This window comes from Argentina anserina, chromosome 3, assembly GCF_933775445.1.
Source record: "Argentina anserina chromosome 3, drPotAnse1.1, whole genome shotgun sequence".
NCBI classification, from domain to species: Eukaryota; Viridiplantae; Streptophyta; class Magnoliopsida; order Rosales; family Rosaceae; genus Argentina; species Argentina anserina.
This window is the reverse complement of record NC_065874.1, coordinates 11,467,726-11,492,444: the sequence shown is the minus strand read 5'-3', so window position 1 is coordinate 11,492,444 and position 24,719 is coordinate 11,467,726. Positions and strand designations below refer to the sequence as shown.

The following is a 24,719-nucleotide window of genomic DNA, read 5'->3' as shown; positions in this document are numbered from 1 at the left end:
AATTTGACGTATAATTTAAATTGTAAAAAGGTGTAATAAGAAATTACAATATATATTTCATTCTAATAAGCTTACCAAATCACTACAATAGGAATGAAAAGTTGATTTTCTATATTAATTTCTGATATTTACCAAATGATCATATGAAATTAACAAAATATTTTCCATTTCCATATCGGCCTATAAATAAAACTAAATCATTTTTTTTCTCACGTTTCATTTAAACAAACGGATTTCTTTTTCTCACGTTCCATTTAAACAAACGGACCTGAGAGGTTTGGAGAATGTATATAAAACTTCTCTATCTTGTAATGGGACTCTCTGTATCCGGACTTACAAAGTTACAAAAGAATAGGGAGATGTAATACACAATTTTATCATACTAGATATCTCGATCACTGCTAAATTAATCCGTTAACTTGCAGATGTATTCGAATTTGTGGTAGAGGGTATGGTCAACTGTGAGGAGTTGATGGTAGAACCATATCCTGCAGACTCACTTTGATCTCCAGTAGTGTCACCACTACGAAACATCGATAGCGTTAACAGAGGAGCAAAGGCCTCGGGCATCTTCAATGGAAGATTGGGCAGTGGAAGTTCGAAGTTAAGAACTTGGATTGCTTGTTGTATCAAAGGTCTAGAATTGTGATCCGGATGAGAACACCATAACCCGACAATCAATAAGCACTCCATTTGCTTCTCATCAAATTCTCCGCACAATTTTGGGTCTGCTGCTTCAATGATTTTCCCTTCTCCATAGAGCTCCCACACCCATTCCACCATATTGATTTGCTCTTCTTCACAGCTGTGATCAATGGGTTTTCTCCCGCATGCTATTTCCAAAGCAACTACTCCAAAGCTGTAGACATCTGTTTCCTTGCTTGCTTTTGCTGTTGTAATATATTCCAAAGCCATGTAGCCCATGGTTCCGGCCACAACTGTTGTTTGGGATAGTTTTCCATGGTCTACAAGTTTGGCTAACCCGAAATCACCAAGTTTAGCGTTGAAGTTTGCATCTAACATAACATTGCTAGATTTGATATCCCTATGTAGCACACATTGTTCCCAACCTTGGTGTAGATAGAGTAAACCCGATGCCAAATCATGTGCAATTTTGTATCTTACCTCCCAAGTTAACAAGCTTTTTTCTTTGAACAAATGAGCATCCAAGCTACCATTGGGCATAAATTCGTAGACAAGTAGGAGTTTCTTTTGATGACACCAACCGATGAGTTGAACTAGATTCCGGTGCCGAAGCCGGCTAATAATACTCACTTCTGCACCATACTCCTTCAACCCTTGTTTAGACCCCCTTGATATCTTCTTAACAGCAACATACGAGTTCAGATCTTTGATGAAGCCTTTGTAAACTCCACCGAACCCTCCTTCCCCAAGCTTTTGTCCCTGTGCAAAATCACTAGTTGCAAGGGCCAATTCATTGTAGGAAAACTTCCTTGGGCCCGTCCCCTTCTCGAATTGAAGGTCCAAATCATTAAGCTGACTAGAATCCTCATCAGTGCTTTCCCCAGTTGCTCTCCTCCTCTTCCGGCAGAAGATGAACCAAAGCACACCCAGCACACCCACCAAGATAACAACACCTCCAACAACCAATCCAACTACTAGACCAATGTTGACATTTCCTGATGTGGGTGTGATTGGCGCAGAATCAACTGATGTGCTGATTTCATCTTCCAGTAAGGTTGAACTAAAACTCCAAGAGGTTATCTTATGCAGAGCAGTCACAGCGCCCGTTGCGGCCGAGAAACCCACGATGACCAAATTCGGCAAGCACTTTTGCAAATCCACCTTGAAATGAACATACCTCATTACTGGTGCACCATTCACATAACTTGTGTAGGCAACACTAATATTTTTGGTCACAGAGTCATAGCTAACCATAGCACTATTGTTTGCCCCATTCACAACACTGCCATTCCAAATCCCTGTGATCAAAGACTTTGTCGAGTTGACATCAATGCCGACATGGTCGTCGGGAGGATCTTGCACCGACGTCCGCGAATTGTTGTAGATGTCAAACTCCACCGCCACAAACGGGAATAGATAACTAGACTCTGTATCTAGCGGGTTTATAACAGGTAGGCCGAGAGTGCTGCCGGAGAGGATTGTGGAGTTGAGTTCCGACCCATTTGGCGCGATGAAGAAGGCGAGACCGTCGCCATTCGACGGATTGCCGCGAGAGTTGATGATGAATGTAAAGTTTGAGGTGAAATCGGCGAGTTTCCCCGTGGAGCTTTCACGGAGGAGGAAGGGCTGGCGGTAGGTGGCTCGGGCAACGCTGTTCTTCAAATTCTTTGCATCGTCGCTTTTGGTAAGGCGGAGGGAACCGTCGGCGGAAGCATTTCCCTCCATTAATATATCGCTGGTAACATTAGGGGGAAAGTTGGGGAAATTGAAGGTCAATGGAGTTGCAGAGAAGGGCAACACTAGAAAGAGAAGAAGATGCAGGTGAAACTGGGTTAGGGACAATAGTAATGTGCTCTTGACAGCCATTTCTGATTGGTTTGGGGCCGAAACGGTGTGTAAGAAGATAAAATGAAGGAAATTGATTCAATGCCCGAAGGTGCTCGGAATCCACTCTCTTCTTTGAATCTAGGGTGTATTCAAAGAACGACCAAGATAGACCTACCTAGTTTTGGAATTTTGGGCCCTCATCACGTTACTCCTTTCATCATCAGTACAGTAAGTAGGAGATTTATATTTTATAGGCTAGCAGTTCAAGTAGGCGTCATTTTTAACACAACAAATTTGTACAACATTGCTTGTTGACAGGGATGACAAAAATACCCCGATTATTGCACCCATAAATAACCCGATCTGAAGTACGTGTACAACTCAACCATTCACCCCCAGGCATTTTGTTGATCGGATTGAGTGATTGCCAACCATTTTGGGAAGAGTTGGCTAACTAGTAAAGCCCGTTTTGAATACAACGAACTAATTAAGTTGCTTCGATCTCAATTACTGCTCTTACTTTTCCCGTTTGAAGACTTAAAAAAGACTTGGACGAAGACTCTCTTGCGAAGACATGCTGGAGTAGGGTATCATTTTATTGATACAGACAGATAGACTATTGAGACTGGAGTAGGGTACATCATCTGAGCAAGTATTTCGAATTTTTTTTCTATGCTGAATAGAAACTGAAATTTTATAAAAGCCACCAGGCAAGCCTAAACAGGCAAAAAGAGCAACGATCAAAACAGCAAACCAGTAAACCAGCAAACCAGCAAACGACAGAAGAAAGAAGCGCCCCCCGAAAGCAAAGTAAAACTAACCACCATCTGAGCAAGTGGAAGGATGCTTCCATGCTAGTGGCCATGGCGGCACGGCTCATTAATATATACGAATAGGATGGCTAGCCTGTAGCCTCTCACTTATTTTATTCTATTGAAATAGAAAAGCAATTAGCCATATTAATTCAACTAGCTCACTCACCTTGAACGGATAACCGGATAAGCCAGGTAAGTTAAACCAATTACGGTATTTTACTTTACTTTGTTTCACAGTTTTCCACTTTGCCCATTCACTGTGGTATTAGAAGAGAAGACTGGAATTTGAAGAGTGTTTAGTCGTTTGGTGGGTTATGGAGGGACTTATGGGGAGCGGCCATGTTTATGGTCAAAAGCTTAAAACTTTGTTGATTTGCAACTTACTACCGAACACTTCTCTTTTCTGAAGGAGAAGTCAGTCGGCGGCAATGCTTCTATCTTTTTAGGTATGGCATCAAAGACCAAATAAAAGAAGTGACAAGTCATCTCTCATACAAGTTAAACCCAAACAAAGTAAATAAATATGGAAAAACACGTTTATTAAAAAACCAAAGTCTGAAATAAACGTCCTAAACAAATGAAGTAAAATGACAGACTCGCTCTCGGATTTTCCCTTAAAATCCGAAATGGACAAGTGTAGCCAAAATTAGAGAACAATTATGTCAAAAATTCGGCATAACCTCCCCTAAAAATGGAGTACCCCAAAACCTTTAGGTCAAATAATGCACTTTTAAAAATCACAAGTCCACTACTTCTCTCAACTAGGACATTCTGTTCTCTACCAACTACACTCCAATAACCATCATTGAACACAATATATTAAGTATCTCTTCTCCAATATTTCAATGCAACATCAATATGGCTCATAGAATCAGAAAACTCTCATATCAACATATCTATAGCTCAAGTAAGTAAACCACGGGGTGTGGTGTAGTGGTTGTTGACCGCGACAACTCTTTTGACTATGGCTTAAACGTGGCATTGGTCACGGGCTCGATCGTTGGCGATGACAATATACACCTCAACGTTTCTGATGGGCCTTGAAAGCGAAGAGCTCGGCTTTCATTGGGCCACTGAGGACATTACTATGGCTAGGGCACCCGGGTGTAATACCGGACATGAACCATTTCACATGAGCCCCTGTAAGGATTAGTCTCATGTCAGAGGTATTACCTTCGGCTATGGGGATACCTTGCAGCTCTGGTTGTGGATTACCCTCCGCTCGCGCACGTGAGTTCCCATGAGCATTGGGAGCCCCGAAAAGGACAGGTCCTTGCCGTGAATCAAAAACAACTCAAGTAAGTAATATACGAGCATCCCTAATGATTGAGTGGATATGCTCTCGACGTGAGTACTGTACCAACGTCAGCTCCTATCTGGGCAAGACAAAAAAACCAAAGAGTCTTGAGAAAAAACATAGAAAACATGAAATAAACTTAGTGAGAGGACAAAAATAATTTAACAGTAAAACTGCTTCTCATAAATCTTGATTTCCTTCAAATCATTTCTCTTTTGCAAACAGTTTTGCATGCAATAAGTCATTGTCGTAGCAAATAAATCGCTGAATTATAGAACATAGAAATACTTCAAGAATCAACTGTATGGCGAAACTAGTATTGAGGATAAACACTTTTTTCTTGTATTAAATCTCATGAGAAAGGAAAACTAACTGAGAGTAGACATAAAACTCATTTGTAAACTTGATCACTGAAATAACTTACAAATTCGAAGTATTACCAAACTTGTACCTAAAATTAAACTGGTCATGCATCTACAATGACTAAGTCAAAATAGGCAGAGCGTAGCAACCAACTGGTCATGCACTCATGTTGAGCGAACTTAACATGAGCAGACCAAGGGGGATAACTGGTCATACACCTGTGCGCAACAGGCAGAGAGGGAGAAACTGGTCATACACTTACACGTCCGCCGATACACAAGCAGAGTGAGGAGGTATACGTTCAGATAACTGGAGAAACGAGATCACTGTATTGTTGTACTTCTGGGATTTGGTACGCGTAAGGTAATTAAAAACAAATCTCTTTTCTTCCCTCTAAATATAACTTTCTTTTATTCTGTAATGCAATAATTCTTATAACTTTATATCCATAAAATTTTCCAATATAAATATAATTAATTTATGTTAATGTTGTGTATTACGCTGTGACGATACACTTCACTATTCGTTCACAAGATATGTCGTGCTCCTTGTTTCGTTCCTGTCACAACTAGCACGAGTCGTCAAAGTGGAGACCAAGGCGGCGTGGTCTTCAACTCTCTGATGCTCAAGTCAGGTCAATAGTAATTTATGCAGAGTAACAGTGGATGGTTTAGTTTGCTTACCTTATGATGTCAAAGGTTTGGCCTTTTATAACTGAGTAGAGTTGGATCATTCCCTCATATTCCGATGTGGGATTAAGTCCAGTTGAGGTGTTCTCTAGAGCTTTCCTTGGGATGTGTGTGAAGGCGCGTCCGTAGTCGGTTTGGGCCGCGGGGTGGCTCGTTACACAGCTAGTGCAGCTGGCTTTTTGCTGGTACTGCAAGGCTGGGCTATTTATTAGCCTTAGTGTGCTGATAGTTGCGCTGATTATGGCGGGCAGAAGCCTATGCCAACAAGTCCCCACAAGTTCTCATTCTAAGGAGGCAATTTCTTGACTGGGGAGTTAAAATTAAGCATTTTTCCATAATAAGCGGTGGGTCCTGCGGACCCCCCTCGGAGTCCCTCCACTCCCCGGTTAAGGAATGCCAAAGTTGCGGACGGTGTAATAAATTGTGTGGCGAGCCTCTCTAGGTGTTGTTGTCGGTCATGGTGCGTCTATCATAGCGTAGTATGTCTTTACGCAAAGGGCGTCTTTGAATGCTATTTTTTAGCGTAGTGCGTCCATCGTTGCGTAGTAAATCTTTACGCGTAGGACGTCTTTAGACGCTATCTTTGAGCGTAGTGCGTCTGTCATAGCGTAGTAAAAATTTACGCGTAGGACGTCTTTAGACGCTATCTTCGAGCGTAGTGCGTCCGCCATAACGTAGTAAATCTTTATGCGTAGGACGTCTTTAGACGCTATCTTGGAGTGCAGTGCATATGTCATATCGTAGTAAATCTTTACGCGTAGGACGTTTTTAAATGCTATCTTTAAGCGCATTGCGTCCGTCATAACGTAGTAAATCTTTACGCATAAAACGTTTTTAGATGCTATCTTTGAGCGTAGTGCGTCCGTCATAAAGTAGTAAATCTTTACGCGTATGACGTCTTTAGACATTATCTTTGAGCGTAGTGCCTCCGTCATAGTGTAGTAAATCTTTATGTGTAGGACGTCTTTAGACGCTATCTTTGAGCGTTGTGACGTGGGCCGAGACAGGTGCAATTCGTGTTGTGGGCAGCACGTGTCGTACAGGTTGGGTGAACGTGCCGTGGACGGTTCCATTTCGGGAGAGGGTGACGTTAGTGGTTGAAGTAATTATTGCATATGTTACCGAAGCGTCGTCTCGGTAACTCATGTCACGTGGTGAGATATGCGACGACACCTTTTGGGTTAACGGTTAAGATGTGAGTAACGTTTTTCTGTATCGACAGCTTGGACGTGTCTTTGAAAGATCAACGGGCGTGATGAAGTGTGGGGTTAATATAAAAGGGTGAAAGGGAGAGAAGAACTGTCATTATCGACAGTTCCAAGCTTTTTGAATTCCAAAAGCTCTCTCGTTCCCTTCTTTGCTCTCTACCCTATTCTTCAATCTTGGACGAAATCTCGCCTGGATTATTTGTGCAAATCGGCCTTCAAGGTATGTATTGATTAAAACTTCCTATTCGTGTTTGCATCTTGGGTTGGTTTTGGTGATTTTTGGGTTATGGGGTGATGTAGTGATTTTAGGCTTGGGGTTTCCGTCAAAATTGATGGGTTTTGGGTCTATTTGATCTTTGGGCAAGTGTTTTCCGGCTAAGGAGGGTGTTTGTATAGGCGGTTGTTGATTAGTCTAGCCTGAAACTGGGTTTGGTGTTCTTCATGTTCTTCATATGCTTAGGCTAAATCTGATTAACTCTTTAACTTCTAGGTTTAGGATGTTCGCCTTTTGCTGCGGTGTTGCTTGCTGCGGCGTAATGCTTAGGATAAATATACTAACTGACAGCGATTTCGCGCCTGAAAGGAAAGTTTGTTCACATCAACATCGTCTGAATCGTGGACGAGTGAGTTGGAGGCTAACTACCTGAACATGGTATGGTGAAGCAGGGGTAGCTTGTCGCGTTATAAGGATCGTGCCGCAGTCTTTGCGAGGGTGCTAGAAAATCGGGAATGTAGCGAGTCGACTAATATGATGGAGTCGAGACGTGAGGAAATCAGGGAGAGTGAGGTGTGCCATATTCCGAGTCAAAACCGAGGTGTGTGTGAGCATATTGCAAGCGCTTATGGGACTAGTACATCGAGTCCAGTGCATGTGAGGCGTTGGTTAGATGGCGGTGTGCAAAAATCGGAGGTGGAGGAGCTGGAGGGCGCAGACCCTGTCACAGTGCTTGGCTACGTGGAGGAGTTCAAGCTGCTGACTACGATCGTGGCACAGGATATTGAGGTGGACGAGTACGGCTCGATACTGCCCGAGGGATACGCGCTGGTCAGTCCCTAAGTATTGCGGCTATGGGTTGAATTGTCGTTGGATCCGCGGTTGCAATGTTTGGTGGCGGAGTTCGGCTTTTCCTTTGGGCATGTCAGCTATAACATGTGGCGGGTTATTCTCGGCCTCTGCTCGCTCTTCCACCTGTCGGGATGTTGGTCTCCCACTGCAGCGGAGGTACATCATTTTTTCAAGATAGACTACAACTAGCGTAACAGAAATGGAGGGACTGCGCGGTTCGTTAGGCGGAACGAGTGTAGCGAGTTCCAAGTCTTGGATAATTGACCCTCCTCGGAAGCTAACTGGCGAAACAATAGCTTCGTGGTAGAAAGTGGGTGGGAAACGTGTCCCTTCACACTTTCAAGCAAATAACTGTAGGTGTTAATTTTATTTATTAAGTTCTGCATCATAGTTGTGTACTGGCGTATGATTGTTCGTATGTTGTGCAGCAGGAAGAAGGCTGGTGTTGTCGTAATGCGAAGTTGACCGTGTTAATCCTGTGATGTATCTGCAGAGGTGCCAAGGTCAGGACTTGATCCACGACTTGAAGGTGTTGACCAATCCGTACCTACTGTTTGAGCAAATATTACTCCGCCGCCATTGTGAGTGATGCCACTACGTCCCTTGTTTTTTTTTTTGCGTACTGATCTACGATTGTGTGTGCAGCTACGACGCTCTCAGTAAACAGGAACTTCGAGAAGTCGGAGCGTGTCTGCTACGCGAGCTTCTTGGAGCAAGAAGATCCCAACGTAACTGCGGATACCGAAAGGCTAGCGCTAACCATGTTGCAACGCGCGATGGCTAAAAAATCGGCAGTGGCGAATAAGAAGGTGAATGCTACTGCGAAATAGGTTGAAGATTCGTCACATGTCGCAGACCTTCCCGTACCGACGCACGCAACCTTGCTCAATGTCAAGGCTTGCCTCGCCGTAGCGATGCGGAAGCTGTGGGGCGCATAGACATCGATCCGCGGTTGGCTACACCGGCAGAATCGTTGGAGGGGGGCAAGAAGAAGAAGGCAAAAAAAGCCGTCGACACTCAGCGTAAGGCTAATTCCACCGCCGCACCTGAGGAGGTGGTAGATATGACGGTTGATGCACCGCAGCCGAAGAGACAGAAGACTCCCAGAAGGGGCCAATAACCTTAACTGATTCCAGGGTGTATGAGGACCTCTCGGCCCTGAACTGTAGTCCACTAAGCCAGCTGGGCGCAACAGACTTGGAGAAGCTGGTCTTACTAGACCAACGCGCCGGGCTCGGGGGATTACGGCGTCCTGAAGGGTCTGGCTTGGACATGCGCAGTCCCCTTGGTCTAACTACGACTAGGACAGCGAAGATGGTGTTCAACCTGCTTGATGCGGAGCAGGATGTCCTAGAGGAGCGGCGTATGCTCGCCGAGGTGACGGAGCATGACAACAATCATGCCACAAGGGTGGTTATACTAGAGAATGACTTAGCTAATACCAGGGCCAAGTTGGAGAATGCAGCGAACCTGCATGAAGATCTTCGCCAAGAGGTTGTCCATCGGGAGGTAGCCAAATCTCTGGCGCAGCAAACGGCCGCAAAAAGAGATGCGGTGCAGTCAACTCTGGTCAAGGCAGAGGGACTACTCAGGCAGGTGAGGGAAGAATTAGAGGTGGAGAAGGCCCGCATAGTGGAAGAGGCTACAGTCAATGGAGTGGTCGCATTCAAGGCGTCACCGGAGATGACGGAGTATTTGGAAGGGTACTATGTCACGGACGTGGGTGATATGATTGCACAACTCTAGAAGCTTAGGATGTTGGATCCAGCAGACTATGAGGTTTGCCTGAGGGAGAGGGGGTTGGAAGCGCCGCCTCTGTCGCATGAGGTGGTACCACCCTTCTCGCAGCCCTCCTCTGTTGCGGAGGCCGAAGCGCAGGAGGAAAATGGTAAGGAAATTTCTGACTCTTCTTCTACTGGTTTAGCTTGTGATAATGACAGGTCTGATTCTAATGCGAAGACTCCTTCTCCTACTCCTCCCTCACAGAGCACCAGGATGCACAATCGCCGCAAGGCGAACCGGGGCAAGCTGCGGACTTAAATACTTCGCGAACTAGTGATGCCGTCTGAACAGCCCAAGCTGCGAGGGAGGAACAGGATGGGAGTTAAAAGACTGGGCGTAATAGAAGAACCCGATGTGCTTCATTTTTTTTGTTGTTGTATATTTCAAGCTTTAATCTGTAATAGGCCGTGTGCCGTACTGTTTATTTTAATGAACTAAAGCTCTTGGGCCTTCGAAGTTGTTTTTGTTTCATGTGTTATTGCCGTAGCGAACGTTGTGTGATTGTTGTTTATGCTTTTGGCTACATGCTCAATACTATCTTTGTTGTGCGTACAATGAAATAGATGTCGAAGGAATTTAATTGTCGTGATACCCTAGTGTACTGGCGTAGTTAGGATCAATGGTTTGAAAAATTCCTCATTTTATTGATAGCTTGGCCGTAGCTGAATGTACAAAGATAGCTTTGGCAGTGTGCCGTAAGTACTTAAACAGTCCAAGTCCCAATGTGTTGCGCTAAGCGCGGACCTTTACTTATAGTAGTACTTAAGTTGTTACATGTTCCAAGGGTGGGCTAGTCTTTCTTCGTACTTGTCCTCCTTGCAGTACGTGTTTGGTGCAACAATCTCGACGACTTTTTATGGTCCGTCCCAACTCAGGCGTAATCCGGTGACCTTTGTTTGGACCTTCTTCAGGACCCAGTCACTGATAGAGCGTTGGTTAAAACGTCTATAATAAACCCTGTAAAACATCATTGTTAGTATAGAATAAGCAGGGATCGTTCTTTCCGGGGAATTGAAGGGAACTCTAAATTTTTAGTGTTAACAAATAATGGGGGGTTTGAGATTTATTATTAACTACTAAAATAAAACCTAAATTACTATTTACATGATCGACTTCTCTTTAACAAACTTAAACCAAATTTACCATTACATCACATAATTACAAGTTCGAACCTATCATGCATTCTAATTCGACCAATTACATACTTTTTAGACACCAATACAATTAGAGTCTTAGGGGATCATCTAATCATGCAAGATTTCAATTAACATTTAGATTGACTTAGGGCCTAATCTAAATTTGGATGCAATCGAATTCAATAACACTTAGAGTAGAAATCAAACAAGATTACATTTAAGCACCAAATCTTTGTTGGAGACATGTTTCATGTGTGGCGTCACCCACCATGGTTTCACATGCAAATTTCCAGAATTTTTACCACTTTTAATCAACACAAACCGAACCTACTTAGGGCATGATTCGATTTGTATCAATATGGTTGATGAATCTAGCACTCAAACACAATCTTAGGGATTGCATCCAACCACTAAATTCATATGCACATATCTGAAAATTATCTAAAAGTATGAGAAAGATGATTAGAACACAACAATAGAAATACAAACTCATTAATTATAAGAACATAGATTCGGCATAGTCTCAAAAAAATATCAAATACAATTTGAAAATTTTAAAACAAATACAAAACCAATATTTCCACATAAACAACAACTTACAATCTTCATAGACAAAGAATTGTAGATTAACACAAATAGACGAAGCCATGGAGATGAGTTGCGAGAATCACACGTTGTAGGAACCTTGGAGGTGTGTCTTCAATAGTGAAACTTGGTGGAGATGATGATAGTTTTGGGGTGGACGGCTTGGCTAATTTGTGAGGGAAATTTATGGTGGTGTTTTGGTAGAGTTTTGGCTCTTGAATGCTAATGAGAAGTGATCCTATTTGAGAGGTGAAGCCATGTATATATAGAGGAAAGATGGAGGGTTTGAAATTGCTTCTTTCTTCATATAAACATGTCATGCTTTAATCCCTAAAACATGGAAAGTTTTATTCCCTAAAACATGCCATGCTTTAATCCATAAAACATGGAAAGTTTTATTCCCTAAAACATGTCATGCTTTAATCCCTAAAACATGTCATGTTTTATTCCCTAAAACATGCCATGTTTTATGTCTTTAATGATCATCTTCTATTTAATTGTTGCATGACTTGGCTCCATCTTTTTTTCTTTAATTATCTCTTCAATCCAATCTGAAAATAAGAAAATAAAATCATAAATAAGAGATAATTAGTTTCAAAACCTAAAAAGGATTCCTAGTCAAAATAGGACTCTAAACCAATTATGCGTTTTAACTCATGTAAGCACAAAAATGCATCCAATACCGCTCAAGACTCTTACTACGACTCAATGACTCAATAGTACAACAATAAGGGCTAAGCAAAGTACAAATTGAGGTAAAAACATGTTAAAAATGTCGCACAAAGTGCTCCTATCAGTCACCGAGCTGAAGGGTTCTGCTCTTTACTCTAGATATGTTGAAGCGTGCCACACGTTCCTTGTTTAGGATGTTGTGATGGCGCGCTGCATCCTTCTCCTCCAAGAGGTCTCTATCTAGTTGCATATTTTCCGAATTGGTCTCGGGGTCAAACAGCGAAACCCGTTGTGTTGGCTGGATTATTTCGATGAGAAGTATTGCTTCTGTGCCGTACATTAGACAAAAAGGTGTCTTGCCTGTGGCCTCTGTTGGCGTGGTGCAGATTTCCCATCGTACTTCGTTAAGCTTCTCGGGCCAAAGCCCCTTTGCATCATCCAATTTCTTTCTAAGGAGGCCCTTGATTAGTTTGTTGGCGGCCTCCACTAGCCCATTAGTCTTGGGGTGCGCGACATAGGAAAACTTGAGCGTAGTCCCCCTTGCTTTGCACCACGTGATGAGGTGATCATTATTGAACTGAGCCATTACGCTTAAATGCTATGATCTCGTCCATCCATGAGCCGTGGTGTCGTTCTATCTAGCATATCTTCTGTAAAATCTGGGAGATGGAAGGATGGTGTAGCACTTCGACCTTGGTATCCTTGTGACACTGATGTGGCTGCGCCGTGGTAAGTCTAGCTAAGGAGTCCGCCCTTGCGTTACTAGCCCTCGGGATCTGGGTGATGTGGTAGGATTAAAATCGTTTTAATAACGCCGTGACGTATACCAGGTAGGCTGCTAATTGTTCATCTTTGGCGGTGAAAGACCCGGTGACTTGATTGACTACCCGCTGAGAGTCGCTGAATATATTGATACTAGTTACGTCAGTGCTAAGGGTCAACTGTAGTCCTGCAATCAATGCTTCATATTCCGCTACATTATTGGAAGTAGAAAAATTGAATTTAAGAGCGTACTCCAACTCTAGTCCCCCCGGTCCACTTAGGATGATGCCTGCACCACTAGACTTGGCGCAACTGGAACCATCCACGTGTAAGTTCCATGGGGAAATTGTGGTGTGAGTTATGACATCTCATGTTGATGTCTCCGCCGTATCTCGGGGAATCATTTCTGCAATAAAATCAGCTACGGCTTGGCCCTTTATGGCGGGTCGTGGCTTGTATTCGGGTGTTAAATTATGTCAGCTCAATAGCCCACTTACTGAGGCGCCCCGAGTGTTCTGGATTCTGCAGCACTTGTTTGAGGGGTTGATTTGTAAGTAAATGGATACTGTGGTCTAGCTGCCACGATAAGTGCAAGGGCTAACTGTTCCAGTGTCGGGTATCTCGTCTCTGGACCGTTCATGGCCCTGCCAGCGTAGAAGACTGGCAATTCTTTAGTTCCGTCTCGGCGGACTAATGAACTGCTAATTGCGGTTGTAGATACTATGAGGTAAAGGTACAGTGGTTCTCCTGGCTGCGGGGTTGACAATAATGACACCGTGGCAAGGTAATCTTTTAACCCCTGAAAGACTTCTTGGCAGTTAGGTGTCCACTTAATCAGTTTGCTTTTGGAACGCCTTAACAGCTTGAAGAATGACTCACATTTGTCGGTCACCCTTAAGATGAATCGTGATAATGCCACGAGTCTGCCCTGAAGGGCCTCCACATCCTTCTTAAATACTGGCTGCGCCATGTCCAGAATGGCCTGTGCTTTTTTCGGATTTGCTTCTATGCCGCATTGACTAACGATGTAGCCCAGGAACTTGCTTGTCGTTACGCCGAAAAACATTTTTCTGGGTTCAACCGCATCTTGTACTTTTAAGCACGTTGAAGATGGTTCGAAGGTTGGCTACGTGGTCCTCGGTTTTGACGCTCTTGGCTAACATGTCATCCACGTATACTTCAATCTCACGACCGATGTGTTTATCGAACATTTGTATGACGCAACGCACATACGTAGCCTCTGCGTTCTTTAACCCAAATTGCATGACATTGTAACAATAAAGGCCCCTATCAGTAACAAAGGTCGTAGCTTCCTGATCCGCAGGGTTCATGCGTATTTGGTTGTACCCAGAGCAGGCATCCATCATGCTTAGCAACTCATGATATGTCGTTGCGTTGATTAATTGGTCGATTTTGGGTAAAGGGAAGCTATCTTTAGGGCATGCCTAATTCACGTTCTAGTAATCCACACACATCCGCCATTTACTGTTGGCTTTACGGACCATGACAAAGTTTGAAATCCACTCTGGGTACTGGACCTCCCTAATGAACTTCATGCCCTTCAATTTGTCGACCTCATGGCGTCCTGCCATGTTTTTTTCGTCGTCGAAGCTACGACGCTTTTGTTTAACTGGATATGCGAAAGGTTTGATGTGTAGCTCGTGCATGACGATGTCAGGCAAGATGCCAGGCATATCCTCATATGACCATGTAAATACTTCCATACTTTCTCCCAAGAAGTTTGTTAGGTCCCTCTCCACTGTAAGGCTAAGAGTAGCGCCAATGCTGAATTTTCACTCCGGATGGTACGGGAAGGGTGTGATGTTCTTCAAGGAAGATTCAGGATTCGCCGGAGCCTTGGCTTCATAAGTCGTAGTCTATTTCTTGCCCTTACTACGATGAACTCAGCTTCGACGCAGACTGTGCCCGGTGCAGTCCCAATGCGTACCGTCATGTAGTCCGAGCCTAGAGGTTGGGTTATGTCACCGGAGAAGCTGATCAGCGGCTCGTGGTCTTGTACTAGCTTCTTACCATTACGCTCCATCTTCTCGTAGCATCTCTTAAATAGGACATTAACTGCGGATCCTGTATCGATCATCATTTTACCTACGTCCCACTCTCCACCTAAGAACTGCATCTATGAGGAATACGTCGTTGTTGGGTAGAGAGATGCCGATTTCCTCTTCTTCAATGAAGGTGATCTGCTTCCATCATTCCTTCTGCCTTTTGGCGTTTCTTTCCGTGATGGCGCACACTTATTTTGGGTAGTTGTTGCAGGCAAATCGCTTTTTTCCACAGTTCGACATGCTTGTCATTGGGGCCCCGCCCTCAATTACGTTGCTACAACGTAGGTTCTCTACTGCGGCCACCACGTTCTTCTATGCTCTTGGATGCGCTGTCCGAACTCCTGTATCGTCGTTGGCTCTCAGTGTGCGGAGGGTTATGCAATCATTCGTGTTGTGGCTCCCATTTTCATGAAACTTGCACCACATACCAGTTTCCGTTTTGGTTTGAGGGCGTTGTGACCTTGCTGGCTTTCTTATTGTCCCCTATTGTTTGTGGAAGAAGTCTTCTAGAGTTTCTTCCCTCGGTGGTGTGTGGTCACCACGCCGAGTTTCATGTTCTTATATCGACCTCTGTGTCGATCATGGCGGTTTGATTGGTGCCACTCTCTTTTTTTTCCTTTGATGCGGTCTTATGTACTAGGGAAGAGCTCACGTTGTAGGGGGATCGTGTTTGTAGGTATAGATGACTGCGGCGTACGGCTTTTGTCTGATGGTACCAGAATTCGTTTTCCTCCGTATGTGACATATTCCGCCTTAGCGTACCGCACCGCCTCTGTCATAATTTCATCGTAGGTGGCGTCGCACATTCAAGGGTCCACATTGATATGGCGGTTAGCCACTGTAATATCAAGGCCAGCGTGGGATCGGTATTGTGGCCAGTGTTATGGGGTCGTGAGCGAGAAGTGACGCTCATGCTTCCCTCTTCACGGTTGCGAATACGCTTGGGAGATGGTGGCCGTTTCCTAGCGAGTTTGGAGGGGGTCAAGCTCACGCTCATGTTTACTTGTTTCCGCCCTTTTGTTTGCGCGCTACCTTCGGCTGAGATTCTTCGTGCTAACGACTGCATTTGGCCCTTTCCAGCTGTGCTTGCATCCTGTCGAGTTTGGCATGCAAAGCCGCAGCCTTCTCACGTTCCAGTGCTTCGCACTATTGGCACTCGGCGAGGTCTTTGGCCATGTTTATCATCCTTGCAACGATCACAGGATCGGGAGTCGCGCTAGTGCTAGTGACCGTCTCGGGTGTAGGGGTGAGAATTACAGGGTTGTTTGCGGAGGGTAGGGGATGGTTGAGGCTGAGGTCTGTTATGTCTTCTACATGACTGTCGGCTGGAATAGGGGGTAGAGAGTTGGGAGTGCTCATTTCGAAGTGCAGTTGCTTCGCTAAATGCTGCATGTGTTTTACAGGAACTTTTTGTTGCGTATTCCCACAGACGGCGCCAATGTTAATGTTGTGTATTACGCTGTGACGATACACTTCACTATTCGTTCACAAGATATGCCATGCTCCTTGTTCCGTTCCTGTTACAAGTAGCACGAGTCGTTAAAGTGGAGACCACGGCGGCGTGGTCTTCAACTATCTGATGCTCAAGTCAGGTCAATAGTAATTTATGCAGAGTAACAGTTGATGGTTTAGTTTGCTTACCTTAAAATGTCAAAGGTTTGGCCTTTTATAGCTGAGTTGAGGTGAATCATTCCCTCATCTTCCGATGTGGGATTAAATCTAGTTGAGGTGTTCTCTGGAACTTTCTTTCGGATGCGCCTGAGGGCACGTCCGTAGTCGGTTTGGGCCGCGGGGCGGCTCGTTACATAGCTAGTACGGTTGGCTTTCTGCTAGTACTGTGAGGCTTGGCTATTTATTAGCCTTAGTGTGCATCAAGTTGAGCTGATTATGGCGGGCATAAGCCTATGCTAACAATTTATTTACGAGAAAACTTAATAAAACTTCATGAAGGGTATTTCAAATAATAAGGAACTCATTAAAATATCGGGAAACTTATTTGCTTTTGAAAGATAAGTAACTTTACTTTGAGCATAATAAATCCGTACGCAAATGAAATAGTTAAATCAAGAAATTTTTAAGTTAAATAAGTAATTGCATGCACTTCTTTAAAAACAAAGTCCAACTCACTCAATGTGGCTATGTTTGTCGTTGATCCGATCTCTTCTTAAATCGAGTATCATATCGGCCTATGCAAGAGATATTTTAGAAAAAAATGGAAATAAATATACAACGCATTACTCGCCTAAAATCTTTCTTAACCTATAAAAATTCCTCCAACTTCACCAAAAATCTCCACACCACCTACAAAATATTCTTCAACAATAATATTCAGATTCCCAAAGCACAACAACCAAGAACTCATCTCCACAATACTTACATTTTGGGAAATTAAAGCCCTAAACCACCATAGAACTCTTCCAAAAATTCCACAAATATTTCTACACTTCCTTCTCCAAAAACTAAACCCAAACAACCATATAAATTTACTCTGGCACGGCGGCAACCATCCCACACGCCGCCAGAAGTGGCGGCTGGCCACCCAACTCCAACCACCTCCGAAAATTCTCAAACCTTTCCAAACATTTCTCCTCAACATGCTCTACAACATTTATAACTAGCATCAAGTCCAATTCGAAGCCTAGAATCCAAGAACAATTCAATTTCATAAATTAATCTCCAAGAATCCGATAATTGCTTTGATTCGATTCTCCTTACATGTTTTGAATTAGCTAAAACTGTTTTAATGGGTTATTATGCATTCCATAAACTTCAAAACCCAACAAGAATTACCTTGATTGGTTTCCGGAGGAGAGAGTTCTACCCATGCCTTCAAAACGGGACATCACCACGTTTTTTGTGTTTAAAGGCCCTATACATCTTCAAATACCTCAAATCACCACCATATATTGATGGAGGATGAGCATATGATTCTAAGTTTCTAACGCTGCAAGAATCACCCAAAACGGAGGACGGGCAGAAGAGAAATTGGCGAAAACACTAAAACTTCAATGGAAAGCAAGAAAATGAAATAACTCCTCAAACCTTACTTTCAAATCAACAAACAACGGACTCGGGCCAAGAACATTAATTGCGTACCCTACATCGACAGTTATAATAAAACTAGGATTTGAGAAGGTTCTTTTAACAAACTACAAAGGAAAGAAAAAAAAAAGAAAACAGGTGGAGGGCCTGAACTTAGTGCTTTAAAGCCCAAAAAAGGTACCCAAAAGAAACCAAGCCCAAGACCCAACCAACCATTCCCTTCAATTTTCCTTGTGAGCTTTGGCACTGCCGCTCCAGCGGTCTTGTACGACCCTCCGCCATACCTCCAAGCCTGAGAAGCTCAAGCCTTCTTCTAAACGCTAGGTTAGCACCTAAATCCTTAGAAAATATTTGTCTCAGATCTAGGAGCCTCCGCGCAAAACCAAAGTTATGTCGCAGAAACCCACCGGAAGTCCAAAGCAAACCAAAGACGGCGTCTGTCAATGCCGACAGAGGTGCTAGTCGTCGATCTCCACCGCACGCTATCAACTTCAAAGTCGAGGATTCGAGATCGAATTCGGCATGTCCAAATAAAGTCAACACCGATTGGAGCCGAGCAAACTCCGTCACCAATTGCACCTTGCCTCCCGTTGTGCGTGATTGCCTAAAGAAATCAACGTCGAGATGTCCTAGAGCATGCGGGTGTGAAGCCGCCGCCGTCCATCATGAAACCTAGAAACCCTAAATTTTGGAATGTTAGCTCCAGGAAAATGGAGCAATGTAAAACGCAAGCTGTTTTGGCAATGTTTTTTGTTTTTGTTTTTTGTGTGTTCCCTTATTTATTAATAGTAGAAATATGTAACAGGGTGAAGCATATATAATTTTTGTACAGGATGTTCTGAATAATAGGAGTCTCATGTAACCAAATTTCAGCTGACATCATACTAGCTAGGTGAGCAAATATATTAGCAACACCATTTGCTTCACAAAATAAAAACACTCAAAATAATACATAGAATCATAAAAAATTGGACTTACCTCCGAGAAATTTGCCTTTGGGATCTAGAGGGCATTAATTAGGACAACACAGTCGTTCTCAACAATAAGATCTCAAGGATGGTGATTAATACCAAGGGAAGACCTGCTCCACACGTCTCAGCCTCTATATCTAATTAACGCCAAGTGAGTATGTAAAATAAGTCTAACTAAAACGGCAAAATTCTTACCGATTTGTTCAAGCTCTGAATCTCCATTTAAAAATAAGCAAAAATAGCTTGAATGAAAATTCAAATTTTTAAGTTCAAACAACAAATAACTCTTTGATAAACAAAATGCAACAAATAATTCTATAGGAGTCCCTCTATAGGAGTCCCTAATCGGCTAATCCCTTGGGTCACAACCACTCAGAGTTTTGAAGCTCCTCGAAATTATGAGTCCCTATAGTCTCATTCTCTCCTCAGTTATAGAAGCTCCTGGACTCCTGGTAAATTTTCTATTTTGGGGTGTAGTAGGGAGTAATCAACCAATAGAGTTTTTCTTTTCGTTATTAGCTAGAATTTCTATAAATTTTGTAAAAGGTCAAATAGAGAATTCGATCAATGTGAATGTTCTTTATTACCTTTAATTAAAGTTAATAGAGAGTCCATGTCTTGCTTTTATATGTTTTTTGTTGTTGTGGTTTTCCATTTCGTCATTTTCTTTTAAAAATTCATTCGAGTTTCCTAATAAGACATATTTCAAGAAATGATATGAACGGGGTACCATTGCCCCACTAATACATTACACGTTTACAACACAAGTTAACTAGTGTACTGTGGATAGGTAACATTTTTTTGGTCAATGTGGATAGGTAACTTTATTCAATGTATATTGGCCAATTTTCTCATGCTGAATTGCCGATCGACACCAACTGACTAGCTAGGGTTTAGACGGTACCGGTTGAAGAGGTTCAGATCAAAACTACAACATACTTACCAATTACTATGCATGCATTCATGTATCCATTACAGACGACTGATCAGTATTCATATGGAGCCAGAAATTTGAAATACCCCGGGCTAGATTTTACTCTATATAGATCGAACTTTCCTTTAAGATGGAAATTTCTGTGGTGCTTTTTCTGGTATCTATTATACATATTTTGAAAATATAAGCTTTAATTAGTATTCATATTTTATGAAAATGAATACGCTACCAGAAAATATAAATTAAATAAATCATATTATGAACTTTTTCATAGCTCTACTGTGATATAAAAGGATATGGGATATAAAAGGGCCATGGAACAACCTTCTCCCTCACCTTCGTCGTCAACATGGAACACGACCCAGGTGGCATCTATGAATCCACCCAATGGTTATTGTGCTTCTGAAATTTTCGTCTCTCATTTGGTTCCTCTTCTGTGATCAAGCTGCTATTTGATATTGATTCATCTTTCTTAGTTTCAATTGATGAACTTGGGGTTGACAGACAAAATCATTGCAAATCAAGCATATCAACCATTGAAGCTCTAATTAGCTGGTACCAAACATGCTAAAAGAGTAAAATAAATCAAACAGAAAAACATATCGAAGAGTAAGTGGGGGACTCGAGTGGTACAAATATGTGGTGGAGCGGAGCCGTGGAGGTACTGTGTTTCAGAGGTACAAATCAAATGAAAGAACTCAAAGTAGTGCTAATAGCGCGTGGTTGCACGCATACCCCGTGTACAAACACGGCCCGTGTATCGAATAAGCTCTCATTCTTGTAAACTTCATCTGTAATATCCAATGTTATCTGGTGTGACAAAATCGATCAATTGTAAATTAATCCGTTAACTTGCAGTTGGATTCGAATTCGTGGTAGAGGATGAGATGAGCTGTGAGGAATTGATGGTAGAATCATATCCTGAAGACTCACTCTGACCTCTAGTAGTATCACCACTATACAACATCGATAGTGTTAACTGAGGAGCAAAGGCCACAGGCATCTTCAATGGAAGATTGGGAAGTGGAACTTCGAAGTTAAGAACTTGTATTGCTTGTTGTATCAAAGGTCTACAATTGTGATCCGGATGAGAATACCATAACCCGACAATCATTAAGCACTCCATTTGCTTCTCATCAAATTCTCCGCACAATTTTGGGTCTGCTGCTTCAATGATTTTCCCTTCTCCATAGAGCTCCCAAACCCATTCCACCATATTGATTTGCTCTTTTTCATAGCTGTAATCAATTGGTTTTCTCCCGCATGCTATTTCCAAGGCAACTACTCCGAAGCTGTAGACATCTGTTTCCTTGCTTGCTTTTCCTGTTGTAACATATTCCATAGCCATGTAACCCATGGTTCCGGCCACAACTGTTGTTTGAGATAGTTTTCCATGGTCTACAAGTTTGGCTAACCCAAAATCTCCAAGTTTAGCGTTATAATTTGCATCTAACATAACATTGCTAGATTTGATGTCCCTGTGCAGCACACATTGATCCCATTCTTGGTGTAGATAGAGCAATCCCGATGCCAATCCATGTGCAATATTGTATCTTACCTCCCAAGTCAGCAAGCTTTTTTCTTTGAACAAATGAGAATCCAAACTACCATTGGGCATGAATTCGTAGACAAGTAGGAGTTTCTTTTCATGGCACCAACCGATTAGTTGCACCAGATTCCGGTGCCTGAGCCGACTGATGATACTCACTTCTGCTGCATACTCCTTCAGCCCTTGTTTAGACCCCCTTGATATCTTCTTAACAGCTGCATACGAGTTCATATCTTTGATGAAGCCTCTGTAAACTCCGCCAAATCCTCCCTCCCCAAGCTTTTCTCCCTGTGCAAAATCACTAGTTGCTAGGACCAATTCATTGTACGAAAACTTCCTAGGGCCAGTCCCCTTTTCGAAATCTTCAGCATCCAAATCATAAAGTACCCTAGTATCATCATCACTACTTTCCTCAGTTGTTTCCCTCCTCTTTCTGCAGAAGAGGAACCAAATTAAACTCAACAGACCAACCGAGATAACAACTCCACCAACAACCAACCCAACTACTAGTCCAACATTGGCATTTCCTGACGTGGGTTCGATTGGCGCAGGATCAACTGATGTGCTATTCTCATCGTCCAGTAAAGTTGAATTAAAGCTCCAAGAGTTGATCTTATGCAGAGCAGTCGTAGCGCCTGTTGCCGCAGAGAAGCCAACGATCACCCATTCTGGCAAGCACTTTTCCAAATCCACCTTGTGATGAACATACCTCATTACTGGTGCACCATTCACATAACTTGTGTAAGCAACACTAAGATTTTTGGTCACAGAGTCATAGCTAACCATAGCACAATTGATTCCCCCATTCACAACGCTGCCATTCCAACGCCCTGTGATCAAAGACTTTGTCGAGTTCACATCGATGCCGACATGGTCGCCTGCGGGATCTTGCACCGACGTCAGCGGATTGTTAAAAATGTCAAACTCCACCGCCACAAACGGGAACATATAACTGGACTCTGTATCCGGCGGGTTTATAACAGGTAGGCCGAGAGCGCCACCTCTGCCGATTGTGGAGTTGAGTTCGGACCCATTTGGCGCGATGAAGAAGGCGAGACCGTCGCCATACAATGGATTGCCGCGAGAGTCGATGACGAACGTAAAGTTTGAGGTGAAGTCGGCGAGTTTCCCCGTGGAGATTTGACGGAGGAGGAAGGGCTGGTGGTAGGTGGCTCGGCCAACGCTTTGGTTCTTTTCAACATCGACGGCGCTTTTGGTAAGGCGGAGGGAACCATCGGCGGAAGCATTTCCCTCCATGAATATATCGCTAGCAACACTAGGAGGAAAGTTGGGGAAGTTGAAGGTCAATGGAGTTGCAGAGAAGGGCAACACTAGAAAGAGAAGAAGATGCAACTGAAACTGGGTTAGGGACAATAGTAATGTGCTGTTGACAGCCATTTCTGATTGATTTGGACGAAAAGGTGTAAGAAGATCATTAGATATATGGTTGTACCAAAAGCAAATGTCAAAACGTCACACACTAATTTGCTAATTCTATGATTCTATATTATGATTTGTCAACGAACGACCAAGTCCCAGCTCTGTTGATTTGATGTAGTTCCTTGTACTGGCCCCATTATGAACATTAACACTAGGTCAAAGCTGGTCAAGGAAGTCCACAACTCCACATATACGTTCTCACAAGGGGTATTACTAATCGGTGAAAATGTGAAGTTTTTTACTTGACCGAAATCAGTGTTTTTTTTTCTTTCGGATCTCTAAAAACCGAACTCCGACTTTGGAAACAAAAAATATGAGGAAGCAGGGGAAGTAAGCATTTCCCTCATCATGTTACTCCTTGCAACAGCAGCCTAATAGGCTAGCAGTTCAAGTAGGCATCATTTTGAACGCGAGGAATTTAGAACCACTGCATCTTCAGGCAAATGAATATTGAAAGCAAGGCCAAGTTTTTCCTGAACTTGAGATCGATACATTTGGCAAGTAACCAGCTTCATTGAAGGCACTAATGTTGACAATGTCATGCCTCCTCTACTTGCAAAGAGAAGCAATAATTGAGCCTGCAAAGTTCGTATCAAAAAAAAAAAATTGCGCCTGCAAAGTTTGAAGGTTATGACTAACTGACACTGCTAGAAATCCTGGAATACTCTGAACTATAACAAAGAAGCAAAGACTTGTTCCTTGGTTCCAGTATATGCTACATGTCCACCATGAGCTTTCTTCTCAATCTCAGTACCATACAACCAAACAGATACTCGGATTCGATTTACAGCACCCCATTTGTCAAGCAAGAGCCATCAATCCAAAAAAGAAAAGACAGACATCAAAGACAGACTAATTCTTCTTATTGAACCCTCATCAAATTATTCTTCCAGACAGAATACAAGCTTCAAAATTATTCAACTAATTCATCTTCAAAATTTTTATTCGATTCGTCTTCAAATTATATATACGTACATCCAAACATCTGCTTCATCAAATTACCACAAATTCTTCATAATTAGGTCAGATATTGGTTTCCAATAATACGAAATTGAAATACTGGAAGTTAATAATCTGCACTACTCAGAGATATAAGTTTAGAACGAAATTACCATTCCTATAATCTAACCTAACCTTAGGCTTCTTTCTTATTCTCTCGAGCGGTGTTCCATCATAAGACACCACACCTCCCTTGTAAATACATTTTTACAATGTCATCAATTCCGTGACTTTTGAATTTTGATGGGGCTTACTATGTTAGCATGCACTGAACCAGAGGAGCGCAGTACAAATTAAAAACCTAAATTTCATACTAATACAAATTAACCAACTCAAATGAAAACTAACATAGTGAAGACATCAAACTGAAAGTTGAATTTGTTCATACATAGTACAAAGATTGAAATGGAAATCACTTCTGCCCAAAATAATCAGAAACTTGATCCGACACCACATTACTTTTGCAACCAGAAGGCAACAAAACGATGAAAAACTTACAACCGATCCATCCATCAAAGTATCACAATATCTTCTTGATAATTAGGTCAGATATCGTTTTGAAATTTTACGAAATTGAGATACTAAAGTTAATAATCTGGCACAATTTAGATACTGTCTAAACCAATTTCCAATTTTTATAACCTAATCTTAGCTAGGTTTCTCTCTTATTCTTAATTCTCCCCGGCCGGGCTCTGTAGAGTGTAGACACCACACACCTCAAGAGTGAGAAGACACATGATGAACAAGGAGAAAAAGATGAAAAACTTACATGTGGTAATATTAGAATATCAGTTCACCCCAAAAAATTGGAAATTCACCATATCTATGAAAACTGAATAGGTTTGTTTAATTGTCAAATACATTAATATAA

General features: G+C 42.6%; 3 protein-coding genes across 3 annotated transcripts; all 3 read right to left on the bottom strand.

The window, feature by feature from the left end:
- Positions 1-269: 269 nt before the first annotated feature.
- LOC126789479 (L-type lectin-domain containing receptor kinase IX.1-like) lies at positions 270-2,658 on the bottom strand. The gene has a single exon (XM_050515643.1). The coding sequence runs from the start codon at positions 2,509-2,511 to the stop codon at positions 415-417; it is 2,097 nt and encodes a 698-aa protein (XP_050371600.1). The 5' UTR covers positions 2,512-2,658; the 3' UTR covers positions 270-414.
- A 9,548-nt stretch (positions 2,659-12,206) lies between these two features.
- LOC126787057 (uncharacterized) lies at positions 12,207-12,671 on the bottom strand. The gene has a single exon (XM_050512993.1). It carries the CDS (start codon positions 12,669-12,671, stop codon positions 12,207-12,209), a length of 465 nt encoding a protein of 154 aa, XP_050368950.1.
- A 7,853-nt stretch (positions 12,672-20,524) lies between these two features.
- Positions 20,525-22,807, bottom strand: LOC126789478 (L-type lectin-domain containing receptor kinase IX.1-like). Its single transcript, XM_050515642.1, has one exon. It carries the CDS (start codon positions 22,805-22,807, stop codon positions 20,708-20,710), a length of 2,100 nt encoding a protein of 699 aa, XP_050371599.1. The 3' UTR covers positions 20,525-20,707.
- Positions 22,808-24,719: the final 1,912 nt, after the last annotated feature.